Raw genomic sequence first — 24,889 nt, 5'->3', positions numbered from 1 at the left:
ACTTGGCACATATTGCCAAATGACTTTCGAGAGGGAATCAGGCACTTTATTTCATTAATGGCTGTGAAGCCTGGTTAATCTGCTTGTTATTGCGGTTTAATTTTGACGCTGATTTTGATGATGTATTGAAAAACCATATAAACCGCTGGAAAACATTTGAAAACACCATTATTTTTCATATGGTTAAAAATACTCAGCAAGCCACTGTTTTTGCTTTTTATTGCATTTTATTCTTAATGCTTCTGAATTATTTATTGTTAAATCTTTACCGATAAATATTTGCATTTTGATTTTTGACTCACTGTAAGAATATTCTTATTTAAATTATGTAAGATTTAAATGATTTTGTAATTAGTGACTTGTTCCCTTCTAGTTCTGTTTCATTTATGTTTTTCATTTTTCATGCTTCTGTGCTTTACTCTATGGCCTGTCTTAAAGAAAAAAAAGCCTTTTGGTTATGGAAATTTCAAATATACTCACAAGTAAAGAAGATAATATAATAATGAGCCCCCATATGCCAGTCGCCCTGCTTCAGTACTTAGGCAACTGTTTTTCCTTGTTCAGCCATTGTTCCTGTGTGTGTATGTGTGCTTGTGTGCATAAGTATGTGTGTATATGTGTGTATGTACATATATACACAAACAGGTGTAGACTTAGTTTTCTAGTGTATGTTGCTTTATGTTTTATGTGTACAAATAACATGTTCTTTAAAATAAGAATAAAACCCATCTACGTAGTGAAAATTAAAAACTCCATTTTGTAAAACTTGTTTTTCTCCTAAATTTGTAGGCATATGGGAGAATCTCTGTTCCCTGTCAGGGTGGGAGGAGGCATTGTGTGTCTCTGGTTTACCGCAGGTCTCGTTACTCTAAACCTAGTGTCCAGCGCTGTGAATGCAACAGAAACAGGGGCAGAGCAGTGGGGGAAAGAGGTGCTCTTTGGAAGACTGTCCTGTGGCCCCAGAAGTTCTGGGGCGGGGTGTGCAACATGGGTTGGGCACTTAGCCTAATCAGAGGCTAGGTGGCTCATTCCTGTAGGAAGCCTGCCCTGTTGGTGGCCGTGTACATCCTTGTCTCAACTCCATTCGCATTTCCTGAAACTTGATGATGGAGACATGGGAGCAGGTTTTTGAAGGTGTACTGCCCAGGGGACACTAGCCACAGACTTTGCTTTCTGCCCTTGATGCAGATATGGCCTTACTTGTCCTTAGTTTCAATCATGGCCAATGTTTCTGATTTCTGACAGTACTGCCTGTGGTAGGAAGCACTTGGATTGGTAATTGGATCCTCTGCTGCTGTTATCATGATAACATGGTTGCCAGGCACCTGGGTGGCTCAGTCAGTTAAGTGTCTGCCTTCAGCTCAGGTGGTGATCCCAGCCAGGGTCGTGGGATCGAGCCCCGCATCAGGCTCCTTGCTCAGCAGGGATCCTGCTTCTCCCTCTGCCTGCTGTTCCACCTGCTTATGCTTGCTCTCTCTTCCCCACTCTGTTTCAAATAAATAAATAAATAAAATCTTTTAAAAAATGATAGCATGGAAGCCACCAGTAGAGACACTATGCTAGATTCTGCTGAGAGCTGACCTAGGGAAGACCACAGCCTTCCCACTTCTCAGCACACATACTCATGCACGCACAAGCACACACACACACAGAGAAACACATAGAGGCACAAAAGCATGCTTGCATGATTGTGGAAGGCCTACTTGAGCCATCTCACCCTCCCCTGGATGGCCACCTTTCTCCCCATTTTAGCGGCATAAGTCCATCTGTACGAGAGCATTTCTTAGTGTCTTCAACCTGTAACCCCTCTGAAACACTGTCTTTGTGATTTATCCTAACCTTGATTTGGGAGATAGTATTAGGCATAATCAGAAAAAAACATGGGGCCTGCAACACATTTATGGAATATTTATTCTATGGTAAAGCTTTTCCATGCATGTTATCCTTCATATCCAACAGAACTCTGTGCGGTTGGCGAAATTATAAATAATTGGTGTTATGGTTACTATTATTGCCAGCTCTGATTCCTGATTGCCTCCCCATCCAGGCATGGTGCTAGATGCTTTGTACTCATTATCTAACTTAACGCTGATAGCACTTCTGCTGGGTATATATAATTACCCCTGCTCTACTACTGGGTCTCAGAAAGCTTGGTGAATTATCCAGCCTCACACAACTACCCAAGGGCAGAACTCAGATCTGAACTTGGTCGGGTCTGACTCTCTGCCTGTGATTTCTCATCTGAGGTCCTACAGTCATTGCATTTCCTCTTTGTCCCTCACACAGCCCTGGGGTTTGTTTCCTTGAGGAGGGTCTGACTGGGACATTAGGGCTAGCCAAGTACACATGCACGAACCACACACAAGGTAACCTTCCCTTATCTTTCTGGAAACTCTTAGAAACTAGTTTTTATTAAAAAAAAAAAGTGCACTGGAGAAAATTTTCAATAGTACAGAAACATCTAAGTGACTAGTCTCTTTCCAGTATACAATATCTGTTAAACATATAGTCTTCTACCAAAAAGATAACCCACTGCATGTCCTTCCAAGAAAAAAAAAAAAAGTCTACACCAGTTGTAAATTCATTCGTGTATATTATATATTATATATCCACATATAATATGTACCTATTTAATCAAATTGGGATTCTGCTAATATGTTTTTTCCTGATGGAAAAATAATGTAGTTATTTTTTATAAATTTCACAATTACAGTTAGTTACACATACATAAACAAGGAGAAAGAAATACTTTGGTGTCTCAGAAGCAATTATTATTAACTTTGTATCTTTTTGTCTTTTCAAAATTCAAATATGTTTATCTCTTTTTCTTAAAATGGCACGCACACTCTAGTCTGATTTTTTTTGGACCTGACATATTTTGGCCATCTTTCCATATCGACAACTGTGCTCTGGCAGTGTGGTTCCAGTGACTCCACATTAAACCTTCATCACTGACTAAATGAATCCCTTTTTGCTGGGCACAGATGCTCTTTTCAATTTCTAAGCCATGAGCAATGCTGCTGATTTACCTGGACTAAGTGAAGCTTTTAAATGCAAATTGATCATTCTTCAGAAAGGTTGTCCCCGTTCTTTGCAGCAGTGTGTTGAGGGTCTGTTTCCCCACACCTTCAGCATCACAGTGTGGTTATCATTTTATAACAATTTGCACTACTCCCCAAATGAACATTTATCTTTGTTTCATTGATAATGGGGGGGGGGCTGGTTTGCCCCTCACTTGGTTCCAGTATCCTTCTCAACTTCAAAGAACACAATGTTGAACAAGAAAGTTTTCACTTTTTACATGCAGTCCTTTAAAGCTCTCTGGCTAATCTGTAATGTAGGGTGTGCAAATTAAGTTTTTTTCCTGTGCTTAATCCTTATTAAAGCACCAATCATTAGGACCCCAAAATTGCTGTAACGAGAGTGCTTAGGAAACATAAGCGATCGATAGTTGGTACTTAGGAAATAAATGAAGCAACTTTTTGCTTGTTTGTTTTAAATCCACCTTGGAGCTGAAAGACTTAAAATGACTAGATTGTGAATTTCTTGACGTTTCCTTGCTTATACATTGAAAGAGGATTTTAAAAATATATTTGACTTGCATTAAGTGTCTCAAAAACTAGAGAAGTTGTATATAAGTTCTTTTCTTAATAACTTGAGTTTTCATTGGTGGTGGTGTGGACCCAATCTCTTAGTAGATATGTGAGAGGCCCTGAATTAATTAATTAATTAATTAATTATATTTTTTAAAATTCTTATTTATTTTAGACATAGCCTGCATGGGAGTAGGAGGTAGGAGCAGAGAGGGAGAGGGACAAGCAGACTTGCGCTGAGTGCAGGGCCCAGTGTGAGGCTTGATCTCATGACCCTGAGATCCTGACCTAAGCCGAAATCAAGAGTCCGACGCTTGAGTGCCTGAACCACGCAGGCTCCCCATGACCAGCCCTAATTCTAAGCTCATAAGCTGGCATGAGGAAACCAAGGCTCTTACTCTGTTCTCTCATCGCTGTTTCCCACAGGGAGCTGTGGCAGTGTGTAGCATGAGGCCATACTCTACCTGGGGTGGTCAGGGGAGACTTCTTGGAAGAGGTGACCACAAGCTTGATTTTGGTTTGACACGACAACATCACAGCGACTCACTTTTTTCATTGGGGTGTTGGTAGTATTCTGTGAGGGTGATAGGACTCACTTTGCAAATGTTCATTGCTTCAGTATTCAATAGTAATTTTAAATGAGCTTGGTCAGTAGTTCCCCAGGAGTTTGAATTTCAGGATCCAATAAACTTTTCCAAAAGGAGACAAAAATGAGGATGTGAACTTGGGCTTGCTAAAGGATTATTTATTTTTACCTAAGGACAGTAAAAACAGCAACCAAAAAAAAATCAGCAAAATGTAGTAACATACCTCTACAATCAACATTACTTTATAAAAGAAACGGTATTTTAACACCAAAATTTGTGAGGACATACACATACTCTAAAGGCCTTTTTCATTTTATTAACTCTTTGTCTTGAACTAATTTTAGATGGACATAGAAGTTATAAAAATAGCACAGAGAGCTCACTTCCTTCCCCTGATTTTGGCAGTTTATCTCACCATCAGGCAACTACCAGAACCAGGAAATTGACATTGGCCCAGGCCATCCGCTGTGCTGCCCTGCTGGAACTCCACCCATGTTCCCAGGGAGCTCTTTGAAGTTTTAGGATCTGGTCCAGGATCCCACATTATCTTTAGTTGTGTCCCCTTGGTTGCCTTCAATCTTTGACAGTTCCTTACTCCTTTCTTGTCCTTCCTGATTTTGAGAATCTTGTATGTCTGATGTTTTTCTCATGATTAGATTGGGTTTAAGTGTATTTCTGCAGGACTATCGTAGAAGGGATGTTGTGTCCTTAGTGCATCAGACCTGGGTGTCAGGATGTTGACACGCTCTCTTATCACTGGTGATGTTCACAGTAAAGTAACCTCGATCATTTGGTGAAGGTGGTATCTGCTGAGTTTCTCCAGTGTAATGTTACTAGTTTTTTCTTCATAATTCAGAAGTATTGGGGGGAGATGCTTTGAGACTGTGCACATGTCCTCTTTATCCTTAAATGTCAACACACTGACCTTTAACATCCATGAGTGGATCTCATCAGCAGCAATTAATAATTGTGATGTTTGCCTAATGATGGTTTTGTATTTCCCTCATGTTTTTTCCAGTTATTAAATGGAATTCTCCTGAAGTAAGAGCTATCTCTTCTCCTCCATTTATTGAGTCAATTATTTATATTAGTGTAGACTCATGGGTATGTATTTTATTGTATGGCTTATAATTAAGTATTATCATTATTTATTTTGTTGCTCAAATTGTTCCAGCTTTAGACAATAGGATCTTCTTTTCTCTGTCTTCTATCGTGGACTGCTAGTTTAATTGAGTGAATTTCTCTTCTCACTGAATTCCTCCCAGCTCCCCATTTTTCATTTCATAACACCATAGGCTAGCAAAACCAGTCACATATTTGGGACACATCGGTCTAGGGAATGGAAGGGGATTTATGGGAACATGCTTAGTGCCGAATTTGTGTCTCATCCTCACCATTAGAAATAACAAGAGAAGACACAGGAAAGTAGTGATGGGGATATGAAGCAGGATAAAGAAGGAGTATGTTGACATGGGACTTGCAAGAAAGGCATTTATTTCTTTCAGGATTGGAAGGGCCTTGGGAGAGGGGGTGCTTCCAGGGAGTAGCACAATTCATTAAGAACTTACTGTGTGCCAAGCAGGTGCTGGGCCATACAGGCTACAAGCATAATCTTATCCAACCCTTCCCTAGTCTTACTGCAGAGGAGGGGTCCTAGTGTTTCCAGGAAGTCAAAACACATAAAGAAAGTGGCAGAGTCAGGATCGCATCTTGGTGCCCTGTCCCCTGGGACATCTCTGGGCACTTTCCACAAACTCCTTCTAGCTCTGCAGTGGGACAGACATAGGAGAGAACATTTCCTGCCTGTTCTCTGATGACACTGCTACCCCCTCTTACTCCCCACCACAAAGATCTTTTTATTCAATATCGGGGGGAGGGGGGCCAACCAGAGTTTCTGTGCCGTAATCACTGGTGTGTGTGTGGGTGTGTGATATTCTTCATCCTACTTTGTAATCTGTGGATTTAAATGTATTTATGTCTTCCTGTCCTGTTTTTCTAAAATCTTGCTTTTAGAATGTGCAACTGTGAGGAGTTTTAATTTATAGGGATTTCACAAGAAATCTGCACCTGAGAGTCCCAAAACATAAAATGTCCCTCTTTCTAGTGAATCTATTTGACCACCATGGTTCCTTTCTTCTACTAGGCCTCCTGTCTTCACCATCCCTCATTGTTAGAAACAAAGAAATGGGCCCTGGAAGAGATGAAGAGATACAGCTGAGATAGTATAGGTTCTTGGGTGGGCAGGAACTTGCCCAAGGTCACATGGAGTTTAAGGGAGAGCCTCAGTGAGAAGCCAGGGGGTGCACTCTAGGCCACCTCTCTGCCATCTTGCCATGGCGCTAGCTCAACAGTACCTGTCACTATCACCAACATTTGACTGAACGAGTGGCTGAGAGGAGTTCTTCCGGATGGTTTCTTAATAATAAATGCTTACATTTTCTCTTGGCCCCAAGCCAAATACCCCCTCTCAGTCTTGTTTTCAAGGTTGAACATTAGAGTTAGTGACCTTGCCCTTATTGGCCTGTGGATGTCGCTCTCTGTCCATAAGCCTCCTTTCCAGGGACCCTGTTTTTAGCAAAGACTATAATTTTATTTTGGGTTTGGATATACTGATTACATTTTAGCTTCTGGTATATTTTCTTACCTGTCACAGCCATTAAATTTATTTTAATAGTTACTCTACCCTCCTGATAGCCCGTAAAGGGGGAATTGGATATTGTCTATCAGTTGGCTAGTCTGTGAACTAAGGCTATATCTAATTACAAGGCATTGTATCGGTTCTGATTTATTAACCATTTACAGGGCTTCAGAGAAGGTAGCATTTTTAGTAGCACCGTTCAGCTTGGATGTAGCCTTCCAGGAGGGCAGAGTGCCCGGACTATCAGTGATCTTACAGTTATTACTTTGTGTCATATATAATCTTGTTTTTTCCCTGCAACAAATAAATCTTTGGGACTCCCTGGGAAAAAAAAATAAAAAAACAAGGGGGAAAAAAAACCATTTGCGGTTACAGTATAATAAAAATAAACCGTTTGTCATGCCTGCAGCTGACATTTATCAGCCCGTTTGTGGGTGCTCTTTCTCTCTCTCTATAATACAGAACATAATTTGTCACTTTGTAAATACATTCCAGTCTAAATCCCTGCCAGCATCTGTTAGTGCTTGAAGGATTAATGTGCTGCCCTGTGTATGTCTGCGCTCGCAGGGAATAGTGCAGCATATGATTATGGATCTTGGGAGAGAGGGGAACAGGGTGTTTTCTATGCTTTTTGTCTACGCATGCGGCCTTTCTGGATTCGTCTTGAGTGTCCTTATCTTCCTCCCATTCTGCTTAGGTACCTGGAGTTTCATCATTTGCAAGGCTTCTGATAACCTGCCACCTTCCCTCTCCTGTTCATGGTCACAGTCAGAGTAATAGTCTATGTGTACTGGGGGTGGGCAGTGGCAGATGATTTGGGATCACTTAGACCTGGTTCAGACTCTCCATTCATCTAATTTACTTAATTTTCACTTTCTCACTTAGGGCATAACGATGCTAATTCCTACTTCTTAAAGGTGCTGTGGATGAAGAAAGAAATCTGTGTTGATGCAAAGTGCCGGCCTGGGAACGGGGCCCAGAGTAACTGGTGGGACTCTAGCACCTTTCCTCACTGTCCACACACGATTGGTTGGCCTATTGAAGTCCATGAATCAGGCACCAGTTGGAGGGTCCTGGTGTCACGAGCCCGTGGCTAGTTATGATACTGCTTCTTTTGCGTCTTTCCCCGTTAGTTAGAGGAGTTTGTCTTTATTTTGAAATATTTATATCCTTGTAAATCAGGTGCTTGGTGGGTTCCTGGCCCAGAGAACATTCCCCCTGTAAGAAACTGGTTCTCACGAGGGCTTGGTACTGAATTCTGGCAAGGCTGAGGGACCTAAACCCTCACTCATGGCCAAATGATTCAGATATCCGCTGGGGGGAACCATCTTTACTATCCCCAGCAGAAGGCATGAATTCTCCTGAGTGATAATATGGCCTTTTATTTTTATTTTTTTTAAAGATTTTATTTTATTTATTTGACATAGAGAGACACAGCAAGAGAGGGAGCACAAGCAGCGGGAGTGGGAGAGGGAGAAGCAGGCTTCCCGCTGAGCAGGGAGCCCGATGCAGGTCTTGATCCCAGGACCCTGGAATCATGACCAGAGCCGAAGGCAGACACTTGAGGACTGAGCCCAGGTGCCCCTGTGCCAATGTGCTCTTAATTCTTATTACTTTATGAAATGGCTCTAGTCTGTCAGCCATCCTTAATCTACTGTGTCATTTGCATTAGAAAAATTCTAGGACGTGGCAGGAATGGCCTTATTGGTAACTCTTTTGCGGGCAATCTATTTCACGTATTCATTGTTTTGTTTTTGTGGGTGTGCTTCTCCTAGCCCACCCCGTGTCTCCGGCACATACCCCCATGTCTGTGTTTGCACCTCTCTTCTCTCCAATGAAGAACAGGTGTGTAGGCCTTCTTTTCATAAAGAGAAACATGGTTTTGTTGTTGTTGTTATTGCTGTTTTGTTTTTGTTTTTCTGAAATATAAATGCTTATGAACAGGACAGAAATATCATGTCCACATGCCCAGTGTCCAAGATGGGGCTTGTTAGAATTCTGGAGAGAATTTTGAGCAGATATGGGAATATACCTCTGAGCCTGGTGGGAAAAAAATGTCAAGTCTTCAGATCCCAAATGCCTATGAATTTGCATGCTTAGAAAATGTCTAGAAAACCCAGTTTGAATTTTTGACTGGTTTTATGAACTTCTAGAGATTTTGAGATATATTTCAAAAAGGTTCAAGTAGACTGGCGGAATTCTGGGGACCATTTAGTGCTGATACTTACAAAGTGTGATTCTCCCGAAATTTAGATCATTTAATACTAGACATGTTTTGCAAGGAGCAGTGTTAACACATGCTCGCTGCTAAGTCCATTGTCATCCTTAATTCTACACAGTTTGGGACTCTTCATGCTGTGTGTTACCTCTGTTGTTGTCAGATGTTCTGTGTGATAAACAACATACACTCTAAGATATGGTCTGATGTTCTTTTTTCTTTTACGTTTATTGGAATCTGTAAATCATAGCAGTTACAAGACCGTCAGACTTGAGGAAGCACATCCAATTTTCTTGACTGTGTTCTGAGACGGAGGTCAGCAAACTGTGCTCTGCTGAGAGGAAACTGAGCCCACTGCCTGTTTTTGTAAATAAAGGTTTATCGGAATGTGGCCATGCCCATTTGTTTACATTATCTCCAGCAGCTTTTGTTGTCATGCTGCAAAAGTTGAGTATCTAATATGGCCCACAGAACCTGAAATACTTCCTATTCTGGCCCTTTCAAGAAAAGCTTTGCTGACCCCTGTTCTAGAAAACTTATGTCCATTGGGGAAGAAAAGTCTGTTCTAGTAGATCAGAATGAGCAGGTGGTTTGATTCGTATCTTATTTCCACACATATGGAAACAATTGAAATTACACATGGCTTAGTTATCAAATTTGGTTAATCCAAAGCCTGGAGCATGGGGATAAGGCAGAGGTTGAAGGTAGCTGTTTTTTTCATAATAATGTTAAAATTTTAATGGTCAAAGTAAAACAAAGAAGTGTAAAAGATTTCGGGTTCATAGAAGGAAGAACATTCTGAGGAGTGAAATATGTTTGGCCGTACCAAAGTCTTCTGCAGTCGGATAATCTCAGGGTTGGGAAGAAAGACCTGCTACTGGGACAGTATTACTATCTTGTAAGGAGAATTGGCTGATCAGATGGGAAGAAAACTGAAATCCCAGTTCTGCCAGATACTAATTACATGTTTTTTTATCTGACTTTTCGTACTTGCTCAGCCTTTCTTTTATTTTTAAAATACTGATAATTAGGTCTACACTGTAAGAGCTCCACAGGGTGAAATGTCGCAAAAATCTATAATCGTCCCTTCCCTGAATGGTATCTGCCAGAGAGGGGGTCTTCAAAGTGTTTAATTCATAGTGAGGGTTTGCCTCATGGAATGGACTTTGTCAATTTCAACAGGAGAAGGGTGTCTTAAGGTTCTACCTGTGTGATGACAGTTGACACCTGATTTAAATGGAAAGTAGGACCCTCAGCCATGATGCCCCCGAGTCCTTCTGGGGGTTGCATTGCGCACCTGGTATCTCAGAAGGGAGTGCAGCCTCATAAAAACAGTGCTTGCCTTTAGGAAAAAGGAGCAAATGTACCAGGGTGTCCGTTTACAGAGGTGAATTTCTGGGTCACCCCATCACACTGCAACAGCAGAAGCCCTGCCTGTAGGGAACTTGTGTGTTGTCAAGCCAAAGGGAAAGGGGAAGATGCCGTTTATAAATATTGAAGAGGCAGGGAGAGCGTGCACTAAGGCCAAGCTGCTTTAACATGCATGCCATTCCAAAGTGGCTTCTAATGGACATTTATAAGGTGGTGTCCCCCGCACTCCCCCTCCCCACTCTAATGCTGTCTGAGATGCTCTCCTGAAAACATGCAGTCTGTAACTTAGCTGGCTTTTAACAGAATTACCCAATGTGATTCATTTGTCCCATTTGGCTATGAGAGAGGAGACCACAGAGCAAGTCAGATGTGCCTGTGGCTGTGTGCCGACACCCAAACCCGCCTGCTTTGTGCGGAAGGACAGGACATCCGTTGGCTGCTTTGACTGTGCATGCAGGTGCTGGCCTCCCTCTGCCGCTCTGCAGGGCTCCCCTGTCCTCAGCTTCTGTGTGGACTTCATTTCCTGAGGAATCCTGGTTCCATTGTCAGATGAGCCCTCACAAACCCTCTCTCTCTCTCTCTCTCTCTCTCTCTCTCTCTCTGTCTCTCTCTCTCCTCGGAGGCACGTACCATGAAACTATCTGGAGTAGCCGCCTTCAGCGGAAAAGCAGTTCTCATTAACCTGATGTATCCTACCGGGCCGAATTTTTTTGAATGAATTCAGAAGTCGCAATGGCTGTTGTCTCTCAAAGACTTTTTCAGGTTTATTTATTTTCAAGTGAAAAACACTTGGTGTTTTTCAGTTCTCTGATGTGCCAGCTTTCATTGCTGCTTGCCAGCCGGAGGATTCTTCCTCCCCCAGCACGTGTCTGTCCTGTAACGTCTGGGTGAAGCGGTGGGCAACGGTCCACACGGAGCTGGCACTCTAGCTCTTCTCTTGAGCTTGGCAGGGGCTTGATCCGCCTTTCAAGGGGTAGACACAGAACAGTTTCCCCCAATGATTTCCAGCGTATGACACGGATCCACGTGGCTGTCCTGATCAACAGGTGGTTGGTCACTTGGTGAATAGATATCCCAGCTCCTTTCATCTAGGGTCCCTCCGGCCCTAGGAAATCCTTAACCATCTATGTTCATCTTCTGGACGGAGAAAGAAAATACTCCCCTCCTAATTCGTAAGAGGAACAGCCCAGGAGTTACACACTCTTCCACTTACAGGCCTTGGGTAGAAGCCGGAATGCCCCACCCACCTCCATGTGTGCTGGGAAGTGTACTTTCCCGCTGCATTCCCTTCTCTGCAAACCCCACACTGTGGGAAGGGGAGAGCTAGTTTGAGGGATGATAGTTTTCTCTGTCCACGGTGTATCTTCACTGTCGAACCTAGAGGTGATTTTTAGATTCTAGCCTGTTGGTTTCTGCCTTTTAATATATAGATTTAAGTACATTTATATTTCTTGTGAGTATGGTTATATTAATAGTCCCTTCTGAGTTTGATTTCATGTTTGTTCTCTACCAAGTGTTTTCCTTTATAATTTACCGAATTCTTTTTGGATACTTTTTTGGATTGATCCAGTTTCTTTATATGCCATGCATCGTCTACATCGTTCCCTCCCTGGCTGTTGGTTTGGAAGCTAAAGATCCTCCTTCATTCCTCCATCTCTCCTTCCCTCCCTGCCTCCCTCCCCCCCACCCCTCTCTCTCTTTCTTTCTGTCTCTTAAGTCACTCTTGAAACTTTTACATACATACCTAAATTTTCTCTTACAAAATATGAAGGTACTTTATGCCTCTCATGTTAACCAGACCGTCCATGATTTAACAATTCAGTGCAGTCTCCCTCCCATAAAAAATATCTTCCTTGTTGGAGTCATTTTGGTTCTTTCTCCAAGTGTAATTTATTTGGTCTTGCAGCTCATGTAAAAGATGCACAGCATTTGGGGAGCACTTGACTGTGACCTCTCTTTCGTGTGCATTCTCATCTGTTTCTGCCTCTGTGGGTGTTTTGTTTGGAACCTAGAAGAGGCTGCTTAGGCATATGCCACTTCAAGCGGGTTACCTCATTTTTCTCCAAGGTTTGTGTAACTGTGCATTTTATCTTTTCCATATTATCTGTTGAAAGTCTTTCCTTGTTTCTGTAGAACTTTTGAAAGGTTTCTCTCTTTGGATTCATCTAGAAATTAAAAATAACCGTCATGGTCACGTCTCAGGCACAGTGATACTGTTACATGCTTACTGCATGCTTTGCATATGGAGTTTGTCTCCATCATCCAGCAGTGTGGCTCAGCCTGCCGGCATGAAGCCCCAGGGGAAGTGCCTGGCTTCCCAGATGGCTTAGAGGAAGCCGTTGCTGCTAACATCACCAGCTGACTTTTCTCTTAGCTTTTGAGTTTGTCCTGTTAGGTGGTCCGATATTTATCCCTTTGTTTCCTCAGTTAAAGCCTGTCTCAAAAACCTGCTTGGTGCCACTTTCTGGGTACCAAGTATGTGAGATCAAGGTGTAAAACTTTGCATTTTAATTTACTATAAATGTCATTGTGAATTATTGGTTGTTTAGATTTTCTTTCTTAGTCTCCTGCAGCATTCATGGGAATGGAAATTATTATGACCTTCTTGGAGGACACCCAGCAAAATCCATCAAAATTTAAAGTGTGGGCATCTCTTGATCTGGAAATTCTACTTCCAGGAATTTGTCCTCTAGAAACTATTCTGGTGTTGCAAAGTACAGGTATTGTAGCATCACTCTCAGCAACAAACTGGCTTGAGGATTATAAATGGTAATTACAACAAGAGCCATGGTTAACGCTCCCAGAGCATCTGTAGCAGGTGCTTTCCCTGGCTGCTGTCTCACTGAGTCCTCACGGCAATCCCAAAGTGGAGGGGCTTCCATGATTTCTGTCCTTATCGACAGGGAGGGTTAGACATCGGGAATTTAAGCAGTAAGTTCACAAAGCTAGCGAAGGATGTGGAATGCCGCGTCCTCCTAAGTGGATCACTTTTTAATAAATGATTGAGCTGCCCCTTCAATGGCCTAAATTTGCTGGTTGGAATAAGCGGGAGTAGAGTTCTGTTGAGATATATCCAATGATGTATGAGTCGGGGGGAAAACAATATTATTATAAAATAACGCATGAGCTACAATGCTGCGTTTGTAGGAAAACGTTGTTGTGCCATGTTTTTAGATGTGTAGAAATTGTATTCTGGAAGGATTTGGGTCCGGCTGTCACTCTGTTCGTCTCAGGGCAGTGGGTTTGGGAGTTGTTTTCACTTTGTTAAATCCACCGTGCTTTACTTGTCAATGAGCAGTCTGATTTTTTACCGCCCGTGACACAGTTCAACAGCCAAAGACCACTGTGTTCCGATCAGAGAACCTCTCAGCAAACTCACATGTGCAGGTCAGCACTGTTGGCCTTTGGGGCCAGTTGTCAGGGGCCATCTGTGCGTTGTCTCATTAGATGCGGGTGCACCCCTCCACCAAGCTGTGGCAGTCAGAACTTGTCCAGTCCTTGCCAGATGTCCCTTCAGGGGTGGAGTGGCCCTGCTTGGGAACCCTCAAGATAGATGCTGGCCAGTCCATGCGTGGTTCTCTCCATACCAAGGGCTGTCACAACAGTCACATCTCTCCGTCCAGAGTTCTCCAAACTTCATGAGTCCCTCATGGGGAATTCAGGCTGCTCAGAACCGGAGCCGACAAATCTTGCTTTTCTCCCTCTACTCCATTTAGCTGAGCCCTCTTGACTTGCCACCAGATAATCAGGGGGCCCCAGATCTCTGTAGTTTCAGCAATGCACTTTTTTCTGCATCGGGGAAGCAGGAGGGCGCTGAGACTTCTTTTATCTGTGACTTTGCCCAAATAGGGGGTTCCAGTGTTTAACAAGTTTCATTAAGAACACAGCTATTAAATATTCAAAATATATAGCCTGTTCCTGTTGAGACTTTAATTATACAGTAAATTAGCTCATGTCCAGTATGTTGCCTTTTAAGCACATCTTTGATGTTTCCAGTACTTACATAAGATATAGGGCCTGTTTATTAAGAGTCTTCAACTGTGTATAAAACTAGAGCAGTCAAAAGTAATGGTGTCTGCTGAAGGATTCTTTATCATATGAATTTACCTTTAGTCATCTATTATTTATTTCAGCTATTTTATATGCCATTATAATAAATATTATGACAGAGAAAGCTTTTATGCTTCAACTTATTGTAGTACTCTTTACTTGCCTGCAATCCTTCAGGAAAATGTAACCATGCTTTACCTATAGTTAACGTAAATCATCACTTACATTAGAATGAAAAATTCACTATGAAAAAAGGCTCTTTCTTCAACAGCAAGGCATAAATGCACAATCATGTTGACTGCCAAACTCCCGTGCCATCCGCTGTCCTTTCTTAAACTGTTTTTAAGCTGCAAAGTGAATGCATTGCATAGAGGGAAATTGGAAGGTTTTCGAATATTTTCACTCTCTTGTTAGTTTCTGGCAAGATAAGCATTTTTTATCCAGAGTGCAAAATATTGCCAATTACTGTCTAAGCATTTTTAATAGTTTTGCTTTACGTAGCACGTAACTCATACACCAGATTAAATAAGCTGTTACCCGGTGCAATTTCTCCTTGAATCAGCCTCACAATTACCTATAGATATTGATACAGTTATTTTATAAATTGAGTTCCAGCAACACAAGGCAAAATTTTTGACCTGTATATAATGAAGAAAGAGTTGTCATGATTTTCTTATTAGGGATGTTTGTGTATTTTGCAGGAGAGGGGAGGGCAAGATTAGGCGGTGCTTGTGGGGGCCCTGGAGTGGGGGGTTGATGCCAATGGTTGATCTAAAGTTTAGGAATGACAGAGGTAGCCCCCATCCCTCAAGCCTTTACAGAAATCCTGGGCTTTGCCTAGGATTGTTTTTGGTTTGGTTCCCTACTTGGAGATGTAGAATCTTCTCTAAGAGTATTTTTCTCGTTAAATGAATGGTGGTATGCAGACGGGTACGATGTTTAGAGGCATAAAAGAGACTCTCGGACTCTCTTTTTCTCTTGGGTGCCCTATCAGGAAGAGCATTTATCAGTGCATCCTTCTAATGTTTTAGGCTTGGCCAGGATTGGGCAAACTCCCCATTGGATTTACTCATGGTCTGGTGTGGGATGTTTGACTGAAAGGTACCAGAGCCGAAAGTAGATGCAAGAGTCTGTCTACTTCCACATTCCCTGGTGAAGAGGCTGCCATTCACTGCCACCATTAACATCACTTAAATACTACTGGAGGAATTAGTGCTATGAAGTCCCACATAGGATATTGATGAATTATTAAACCAGTTTAGTTAGGTCTGTATTATAGTTCAGTGAATAATGTCATGTCAATAATGTGCTCAGCCCCAGTGTCTCTTGCTGTTGTAAATGTGACAACTCCTATTTAAGGTTTCAGAACATAAAACCAGGACTGAGAGTATGTAAAGTGGAAGGGTGAGAGACATCAGCATAATGCAATTAAGGCCCATTGGATTAGAATTTGCAGGATGCCATTAGCAATAAGCTCTGAATGTAGATTATTGCCTCGGTTACATTTTCTCCTTCAGCAGTAGGCTTCTCTTGTAAATTCTAAATGTATAAAATAAATATGATATAAAACAGACACAAATAAGAATATATAGATGATGTTAATTTCTTTAGAGCTTCTTGGTGTTCTATGTTGAGGGCTGTGACAGCAGGGGTGCAGCACAGTGTGGTGTCTGGCCAAGAGATGAGCTCTGGAGCCGGCCACATCTCCGTTGGAAACCGGGGTCTGTGTCTCACTAGCTGTGCCTCTCTCATCAGCCTCTGTTTTCATCAGCCTCTGTTTTCTACTCTGTAAAATGGGGGAAATAATGTACACTTGAAAAGATTTTTCATATTACTTTTAAAGGAAAAGTAAATGCCAGGCATATCATAGGTGTTCTTTTTTATTTTTTCGGCTTTTATAATCAATGAGTATATGTAAATGAGAACTTTTTTTTAGGGAAGCACAGAAATGAATTCTTCCGTTAGTGTAAGAGAGAGGTAGCCACACACCCACCAAATCCTCATGGAGTGACACCTTCAGGTTAGGGTGTGCAATAGCTAGTGGCCCTTAAATGGTAAATCTTGTATCTGCCATAGCACGTGCAGAGTCCCCACTGCTGAAGGAGAATTTCGTCGGGGCCTGTGGAGTCTGGGCTCCCTGCTCTTGCTCAGCAAGAGGTTTCTTGGGTTTCTCCATCTTTCTACCTCCAGCTGGACTGTGTACTCTTCTTTTGACCAACTCAGACATGGTGCTTTCAGCATGAAATGAAGAGCTGTTCTCACTAGAGCTGCTGCCCTAGGACTGTGTCAGAAGTGTGTGTGGTCAGGCTAAGTGGAGGAAGCAAAGGTCATGTGCGAGCTGAGAGCATTTTGAAGTATACTTGGCTTGATTGCACCGAACGTGCCTCATGATGCCCAATGGGCCTTGGTCCTGTACCAAATACTTTGGATTCATTACAGGGAGAAATCAGACTGTGGAGCAAAAACATTGATATACCTCTTGCTAATTCATAGGCATTTTATAAATAATGATGATTTTTAAGTAAACGTTTTTTAAGTATGGTTGGCCACTTGAATTATTTATATACAGTTTTCTAAATGCCTCTTGCTGTGATCTCTTACCTTTTTTGTTCTTCCATCGATGGTAAGCAGGCTATGGGTGAGATCTTTCTTCTTACCTGTTGCAATGATGGAGGGGGTAGAAAATAAGTAAAGGGGATGGGATCCATGGAATATATATATTTACCATTAGGGGCAGAGTTAGTGAATGAATTCATGCTTATAAACATCAGCAGGCTGCTTTTTATGAGGCACTTAGAGATCTGGAGGTTTTCCCCAGGGTTGGCCTTGATCTGAGGGCCTGGGGTGGGGGGGAAGGTTGAGGGGGAGAGGACAGGTGGGTTGTGTGGACATTTTTGAGTATTGAGAGTGATTATAATCAAGGCTTGGTGTGAACCTTGGCTCTGCCACTGTTACCTGGCTGAAGTTGTACAAGAGCTTTCAGAACTTCAGATTCTATATCTATGAAATGGTGGGTGAAAACTACCCCCGTCAAGTTGGGATAGGTAGGGATAGAAGGTGCTGTCGGGCGAGAGCTCATATGGCCAGTGTTCTCAGGTCACTCCCATTGGCCTGTTATGTCCCATTCAGCCCTTGCAGTGAAGAGTGAAGCGATTCAGTGCCAATGGTGACAGTGATGATGGTGATGATGATAATGGTGATGATGGTGGTGGTGATGATCATGGTGATGATGACGGTAGTGGTGGTGATGACTGATGGTGGTGGTGGTGAGGATGGTGGTGATGGTGTTGATGGTGATGATGATGGTTGTGGTGATGGTGATGATGATGGTGGTGGTGGTGGTGGTGGTGATAGTGATAGTGATGATGGTGGTGGTGATGTTGATGATGGTGATGATGGTGGTGGTGGTGATCATGGTGATGATGACGGTAGTGGTGGTGATGACTGATGGTGGTGGTGATGATCTTAATGGTGGTGGTGGTGGTGGTGATGATGATGATAGTGATGGTGATGATGGTGGTGATGTTGTTGATGGTGATGATGATGGTTGTGGTGATGGTGATGATGATGGTGGTGGTGGTGGTGGTGGTGATGTTGATGATGGTGATGATGATGGTTGTGGTAATAGTGATGGTGGTGCTGCTGCTGATGGTGGTGGTGATGATGATGGTGATGGTGATGATGGTGGTGATGGTAACGGTGGTGGTGGTGGCAATAATGGTGATGATGATGGTCGCAGTGATGGTGATGATGGTGGTGATGATTATGATGGGGCTGACAATGGTAGGAATGAAAACAAACACAATCACAATAAAAACAATCATTGCTAGCAATTACAGAATACTTGCCAAGTAGTTAGGCACTATTCTAAGTGCTTTACATGTATTACCTCACTTTCTGGTAAGGCAGGTGTTTCATGACTTCTGTCTGATAGAAGGAAACGTTGAATGCACAGGTGGGAGACGTGACTTTCCTGTCTGATCAGTGGAGGACCCAGGCAGTGCAGCTTGAGTCCATGGCCTTCACCAATACCCTTTAGATTCAGACCACTTAAGGAATTTGGAAACTGGATTACCATGGCCTCCAGGGGATTCGGCAAGCCTCCTTCCTCCTGCTTTGGCATCGGTTATCATCCTCAATTGCTGAGTTGCTATTCGAACTTTCTCTGAGTTATTTAAGTTAGTTTTATGAAATGAAGAAAGGAGACCACAATTACTAATATGCTTTATTATTGAGAAATAACAGATATCATATTTTAGCAGTGGCCTTCAAAGTAATGATTGTCATAGTTATTATTTAAGTGTCCTAGGCCTTATGTACAGCATACCTCATTTTTACTCTAAACACACAAGGCAAGTGCCCATTTTCCATGAAAGCAGCTGAGGCTGAGAGCATTCACAAAGCTGCCCTGAAGTCATGCTGCTGTTGCTGTGACCACACTGGGCTGTGGCTCCAGGTCAGCCTGGTCTGCTATCTCTGCTGTGGATGACAATGTCTCCCCGCTCCTCCACTTAAATACCACACGGTCTCCATATGGCTCTTTTGGTTTCAGGCAGTATCACATCTGAGTCACACTTGGCTAGTTTATAGTCATAAAATGATATGAGTGATCACTCTTAAATCATAGCGGCAAGCAATCCCTTTGGTTGGGCATTTATAGACTCTTGAATCATTGAGGCAGATTTTGGAACGTAAATAAAGAACAGACCAAGAAGACTTGGCCTATCGAGGATGTCCATAAACTGTGCTCCCAGCAAGTGTCCTCAGATCCCAGGGAAATGGAGGAAGAGTACGTGGGTTGCTTAATTACTCTGCTTTTGTGGCTGAGCCCGGGGTGTCAGGAGCAGGTGGGCTTCTCAGCTACTTAGAAGTTGCCTGATGCTTCATGTGTGGGATGCCACCTGTGCAGTTTTGTTTTAAAATGACGGGTACCGGCATCTGTATACGTAATTTAAAGTAAATTTACATTCTTATTCTGCCTGAGACAAGAAGATTGTGTACTGGTGTGATTAGAGAGAAGAGTGAGGATTTGGGGAAGGGTTGAGAGAAGCATCTGATAGCATTTTAAGATTCAAAGCTCTTGGTATGAAGTTCTTCCAGTTAAACAGAGCTGAGTAGATAGATGGATGGATGGATCTATCTAGAAGGCAAAGAAGAAGTGAGGGGCATATGCAAGGTTAACAGTTTATTTTGGACTTGGTGGGATTGTAGATGCTTTTTGTTGTCCATATTCACCTGCCTTTTCTAAATTTTTCTGTAATTAATGAAAGCGTGAAGTAGAAAGTAGCCTTAAATAACCCTGGAAGGGGAAAGTCATGGACTGTGTGTTAGTCGTTACCGTTCTTCATTTTACGCACACACACACACACGCACACATTTCCATTTCTTCTACTATATACATAGAAATACAAATACAGAAACACATATAGAAATAGATACATATATATTCTTTTTTTTAAAAAGATTTTATTTATTCATTTGACAGACAGAGATCACAAGTAGGCAGAGAGGCAGGCAGAGAGAAAGGGGGAAACAAGCTCCCTGCTGAGCAGAGAGCCCGATGTGGGGCTCGATCCCAGGGCCCTGGGATCATGACCTGAGCCGACGGCAGAGGCTTTAACCCACTGAGTCACCCAGGCGCCCCGATACATATATATTCTATATATGCACTGTATATATTCCGTGTATGTATCTATTTCTATATGTAGTTTTGAGCACATGGAGGCTTGTGCCTTCTGAAGCTAGGCATGACCGCATGACTTGCTCTGCCACACAATGTGAGCAGAAGTGACATTTGTACCGCTGCAGGGAGGCCTTCAGATCTCTGTGCAGTTTGTCACATTCTCCTCCCCACACAGCAGAGGCGAGTGATGTGACAGAGGTAGAGGCCCTATCTGCCTGGGCCCCTGGCTAACCAGAATGAACATGGTTTTACTGACCTGGGATCAGTGTGTGTGAGTAGTGATCCTTGATTGTTTTAAGACACTGAGGTTTGGGAGCTGTTCGGTGAGGACACTGAACCACCTTCTCCTGGTTGGTAGGGAGGCAGTCGTGTGAGCCATACTAAGAAAGCTTATTGGCCATTCTAACCTACTAAGGGGTTTTAAGCGAGGACTTTGTTTATGTGTTTGATTTGCCAAAGAGCAAACCCAGCCCAGAGAAAGCCTGGACTTCTTATGTTCTAGATGGCAAATGCTAAGTTAACACCTCTAGTTAAAAAACCCACCAGTTCTGTAGTGGTGGTGGAACAGTCTGTATCTTAAATGTGGTGATTGTTATAAGAATCTATACAGAGTAAATTGTCATGGAATTGTACACAAAGATAGTCCAAATGCAAGACTCTGAGTGCATCCCCAAACTGGTCAAGCCCAGGTAATGTCTGTGGTCTCGTGAACTGTGTTTGCACCACTGTGGGTTTTCTGCCTCTGATAATGTGCTGTAGACATGGGTAAGATGTCACCATTGGCAGTGCTGGGAGGTGGGGGACTCTCGGTGCTGTTTTTGCCATTTCTTGTGGGTCTATAACTGGTTCCAAATCAAAGTTAACAGTAACGACAGAAAGTTCGTGAGTTACACTGGAGAGGTTCATTGTGGTGAGTCCTGGATTCCTGGCCAGAGATGGCAAGAAAGCTCACGCTGGTGGACGGAGCCTCCGGCCCCCACCCAGCAGGCAGCAGTTCATGGGTCTTGCCTGCAGTGCCAGGGCTGGTGCTCCTGTTTTGAATGCTTCCCATGATAAACATGTCTATCGTGTTGGTAGGTTTGCGAGACAGTCAGAAGAGCAGCCCTCCCCAACACACACAAACCCCCCCCACACACACACGCACACACCCTGATTCTAAAAGCTGTGTGTTTTTTCTTCCCTGAACTGACCAGATTGCACATAGTTTCTCTGCATTTCACAGGGTCAGTAGCAGAAACAGGAAACCTGATGCTGGGGGCAGGGGAATTACCTGAGTAATAGTGTGTGGACTTGAATCACTGTCCCCAGGAGCCTAGTAACCCACAGCCTGTGGATTAGTCTGTTGAACTACTTGGTGGCTTGTGACCCCTTGTTCCCTCTAGATGTGTATGTTCTGATTTTGTACTTATTGGTAGTGGCAGCTCTGTACTTTATTTTAAAGTGAAGGGGAGGACCGAAGGACAACTTACCTGTTGTAAGTTACACATACAGAAGGATGTACTGGCCCACTCGGCTAAGCCATCATTTTCTTTGAGAGATTGCTTTGGGGTCACCATCTGGGAATGTTCTCCCTGTTTGATGAGGGAAATATGTATAAGCATTTTTATGATACACAGCCTGCACATCCCATGGGCTTTCCCTAAGGGGCTTGGCTGAGAGGAGCGGTGTCTTTCCCACCGCTTCCCCAGCAGCTTTCCTCTCGTGATGTATTATTCAGAGTTCTGTAAGATCCTCTGTGTGGCAGTGAGCATCTTGCTCGAAGTAAAGTTAGGCTGGGGCCAGAGGCCGTACTATGAGGGTGAAAGGCCACTGTATTCGCTAATTCTTAATGCCAGATGGAGTAAGAATCTGTGGGGAATAAAAGTTAGCCGTTGACAGACTCAGTACTCTGAAAAGATTTTAGTCATCGGATGGTCATCAGCCACGCAGGAGAGTGAGTGGGGTTTTTCTCCTGGTCTGGAGCCCAAGCTGTCTACATGGTACAACCTCAGTCAAGTGCATTCATTTCTGCCGTTGGTGGTGTCTTTCTCTGTAAGACAAGGGGTGTGGCCTCACGTCACCGTGGATCCTCCAGCTCTACTGTTCTCTGATCTTAGGAAGCTCCTAACAAAACCCGTGTGGTGACATTTTCCCCTCTTCCTGGCTCAGGTTAAATGTTTCTCCTCCTCCTCCTGAAATCGGCATGCTTGTGCACCTGCCACTGTAACCCGAGGAAATTCAGTCTACATTGGTCAACTTGCCTTCACCACCTATATGCCTGTTGGGGATTGGGGTAGCCATTTTATCACCTTACATCCCTTTCCCTAAACCTTGGCTCTGTTAGGAGACGTGCCCTGGATTGTCCGGGATCTAACAGCGAGCTGGTCCGGCGCAATCTTCGTTAATACCATTCCATCCCCGACGCTGCCCTGTAGCCCACCCAAAACACTGTTTGTTGCAGACCGGAAGGAATCTGGCATATGAGATACCATATCTACTTCTCGTTAAGTTTGTTAAATGCCTTCTCTCTTGTAGGCTGTGTGTGAGATGCTATACACTCACTCTCACAAGTCTGTGAGGAGATAATTAATATTTTGCTTTTACACATGAGGGAACCGAGGCTCAGATATGTTAAATGGCCCAAAGTCATTTGGCCTCCCAGCTGCCACTGCCTGCTGCTTGTTGTTCAAGGCTGGGGACCTGGGTTCAGCCCAGCATTTAGGCAGCCAAGACAAAGTGCTGTGATATACTAAGCATCTCAGCACAGTTTGTGTCTCTCCCTGAATAAGACAACCGATGTGGAGGAAGTGCCCGGCTGTGCCGCTGGCATCCCCCTTCGTAGTGCTTGTCTCCTCGGTCTCACCGTAGCATCAAGTCCAGATGAGAATTCCCAGCCTTGCCGCTTGTTCTCTGGGAATTAGCTTATGTGGACAGGCAGGTGGCCCTGGCATTCTTGGCTGTATGTGCTTTGGAGGACAGAGGTCTGAGAAGGCATACTATTTAACTGTGTACCCTGCAGGCCAGCCAGACTTAAAAATTGGGAGTGCCCCACAAGCATGGGGCAAGTCTGAAAGGCAACCCTCATCTTTCCAGAATTATGCTAGGACACTGTCCAGTGGAACATGATTTGTTCAAATCCTGATGCCCCTGGCCTTCTGGTTTCTGTCAAGGAGGGAACGTGGGCTCTGATGTCACTGACTGGGGTGAATCTTTTCCCCCAACCCTTCTTAGCTCTGGGATCTCTTACAAGAGGCCACATGTAAAATAGGGGAAGTAGAGCCCACTGAGCTGCTGTGGGGATGAAACGAGGTGGTGCGTGGTCAGCCCTGTACAGACAGTAGTCATTCTTACTACCCACGTGTGCTCCACCTATCTGCAGGTTTTCTGGGTTGTGAAACCAGAGTTCTCTCTGGGATCTAGGTCACTCAGGGTCCATTGGAATACATGAGTTTTGCCTGCTTTTGTACTTTTCTCTAAATGATTCGTCTTTAATTTTTGACACAGGCTCAATGGAATCATTTCAGAACCTGGATGGTTCTGAAACCTTTTGAGATAAAAAGATCATCTACTGAATTCTTACACAGTCCAGGCTTTGTCCTGGTGTTCCCCTATTTTTATGGTTTTTTTTTTTTTAGGATGCAGATTGAGAGGAGATGCATGAGCCTGAAGCCCCTTTCGAGCCTCCTCTGTGTGCTGAGTGAAATAGCCCAATCCCCAGCCTGTGGTTTTAGCAGATTCCCAGCCTCACATCCTCCCAAACTTGGCAGTAAAAGCCCTGTTCTTCCCTTCATTCCGATGATTTATATTCTCTCTGGGCGTCTAATATTAAACAGGGGAATTCCGACATGTTCCATAACACATTTACTGTAACTTGATACCATGAACTAAACTTGCTGTTATTTATCATTTCTTTTTATTTTCTCTCATTCCAGCACAAAGCCAAGGTAGAAGCAATGACCCTGGACCTTGCTCTGCTCCGTAGCGTGCAGCATTTTGCTCAAGCGTTCAAGGCCAAGAATCTGTGAGTGTTCCAGCGGAGGGTTATAGATCATAATATCTTGCTATTGTAATGTCTTTATCAGATAGATGAACACAATTGGGAGAACACAAACGTGAGGCTGTTGTGTTGTCCTGGCGTCCAAACAGCAGGCTCATTTATATTGGCCCTGTTAAGGTCTACCATATTTTCTTGACTTCTTGAGTCACCCTCATTATGAGACACGTCATCAGTCTAATAACAGCTCCTGCAATAAAAAAGGAGAGATAGTATTCGTGCACTAGTAAAAGTGGCTAATAAAAACGAGCCGATTGTAGGACGCATCTTGATTACCGACATTTTTGCAGTGCATCTCAGAATCAAGAAAAAGCACATTTTCATTCATTCAGGAATGAGTAGCCTTATTTATCCAGTCCTCCAAGGGGGCCAAGAATCAGAGCCTGAGACAGTTCTACCGTTTCCACGTCTGTGATGATTTTATCTGGTATGTGAACATGGCTCCAAAACATGGACTCACTTTGTGAGAAAGTTACTCTTCTTTCCTTCTTTTTTAGTCTTTCCAAATGTCCAAAGGAGGACGCCTTCACTAGGGGCTGGCACATGTTTATGCTGTCACATGCCTACCTCCCTTTGTACAGGGGGAGAGAGAGAGAGAGCGAGCAGAGCTCCGACCTGGAGCTGGGGAAAAGCAATGGTGGCCAGCTCCATTTTAATTACAATATTTTGTTTCCAAGTGTTTATTTTTATGGTTCCCTCATATTGAGGGCAAGCAA

General features: G+C 43.3%; 1 protein-coding gene across 7 annotated transcripts in view; it reads left to right on the top strand.

Annotated features, from left to right (window-relative positions):
* The window catches only part of WWOX (WW domain containing oxidoreductase), a 937,277-nt gene that overhangs the window by 222,689 nt on the left and 689,699 nt on the right, over window positions 1-24,889 (top strand). For all 7 annotated transcript variants that reach the window (XM_045988929.1, XM_045988932.1, XM_045988931.1 and 4 more), the window contains exon 6: window positions 24,052-24,140. In XM_045988929.1, coding sequence (XP_045844885.1) covers window positions 24,052-24,140 — 89 coding nt within the window. The remainder of the gene's footprint in view (window positions 1-24,051; window positions 24,141-24,889) is intronic.

This window comes from Meles meles, chromosome 19, assembly GCF_922984935.1.
Source record: "Meles meles chromosome 19, mMelMel3.1 paternal haplotype, whole genome shotgun sequence".
Taxonomy (NCBI): domain Eukaryota; kingdom Metazoa; phylum Chordata; class Mammalia; order Carnivora; family Mustelidae; genus Meles; species Meles meles.
Note: the sequence above shows the minus strand (reverse complement) of the source record. Positions and strands in the feature narration are given on the sequence as shown.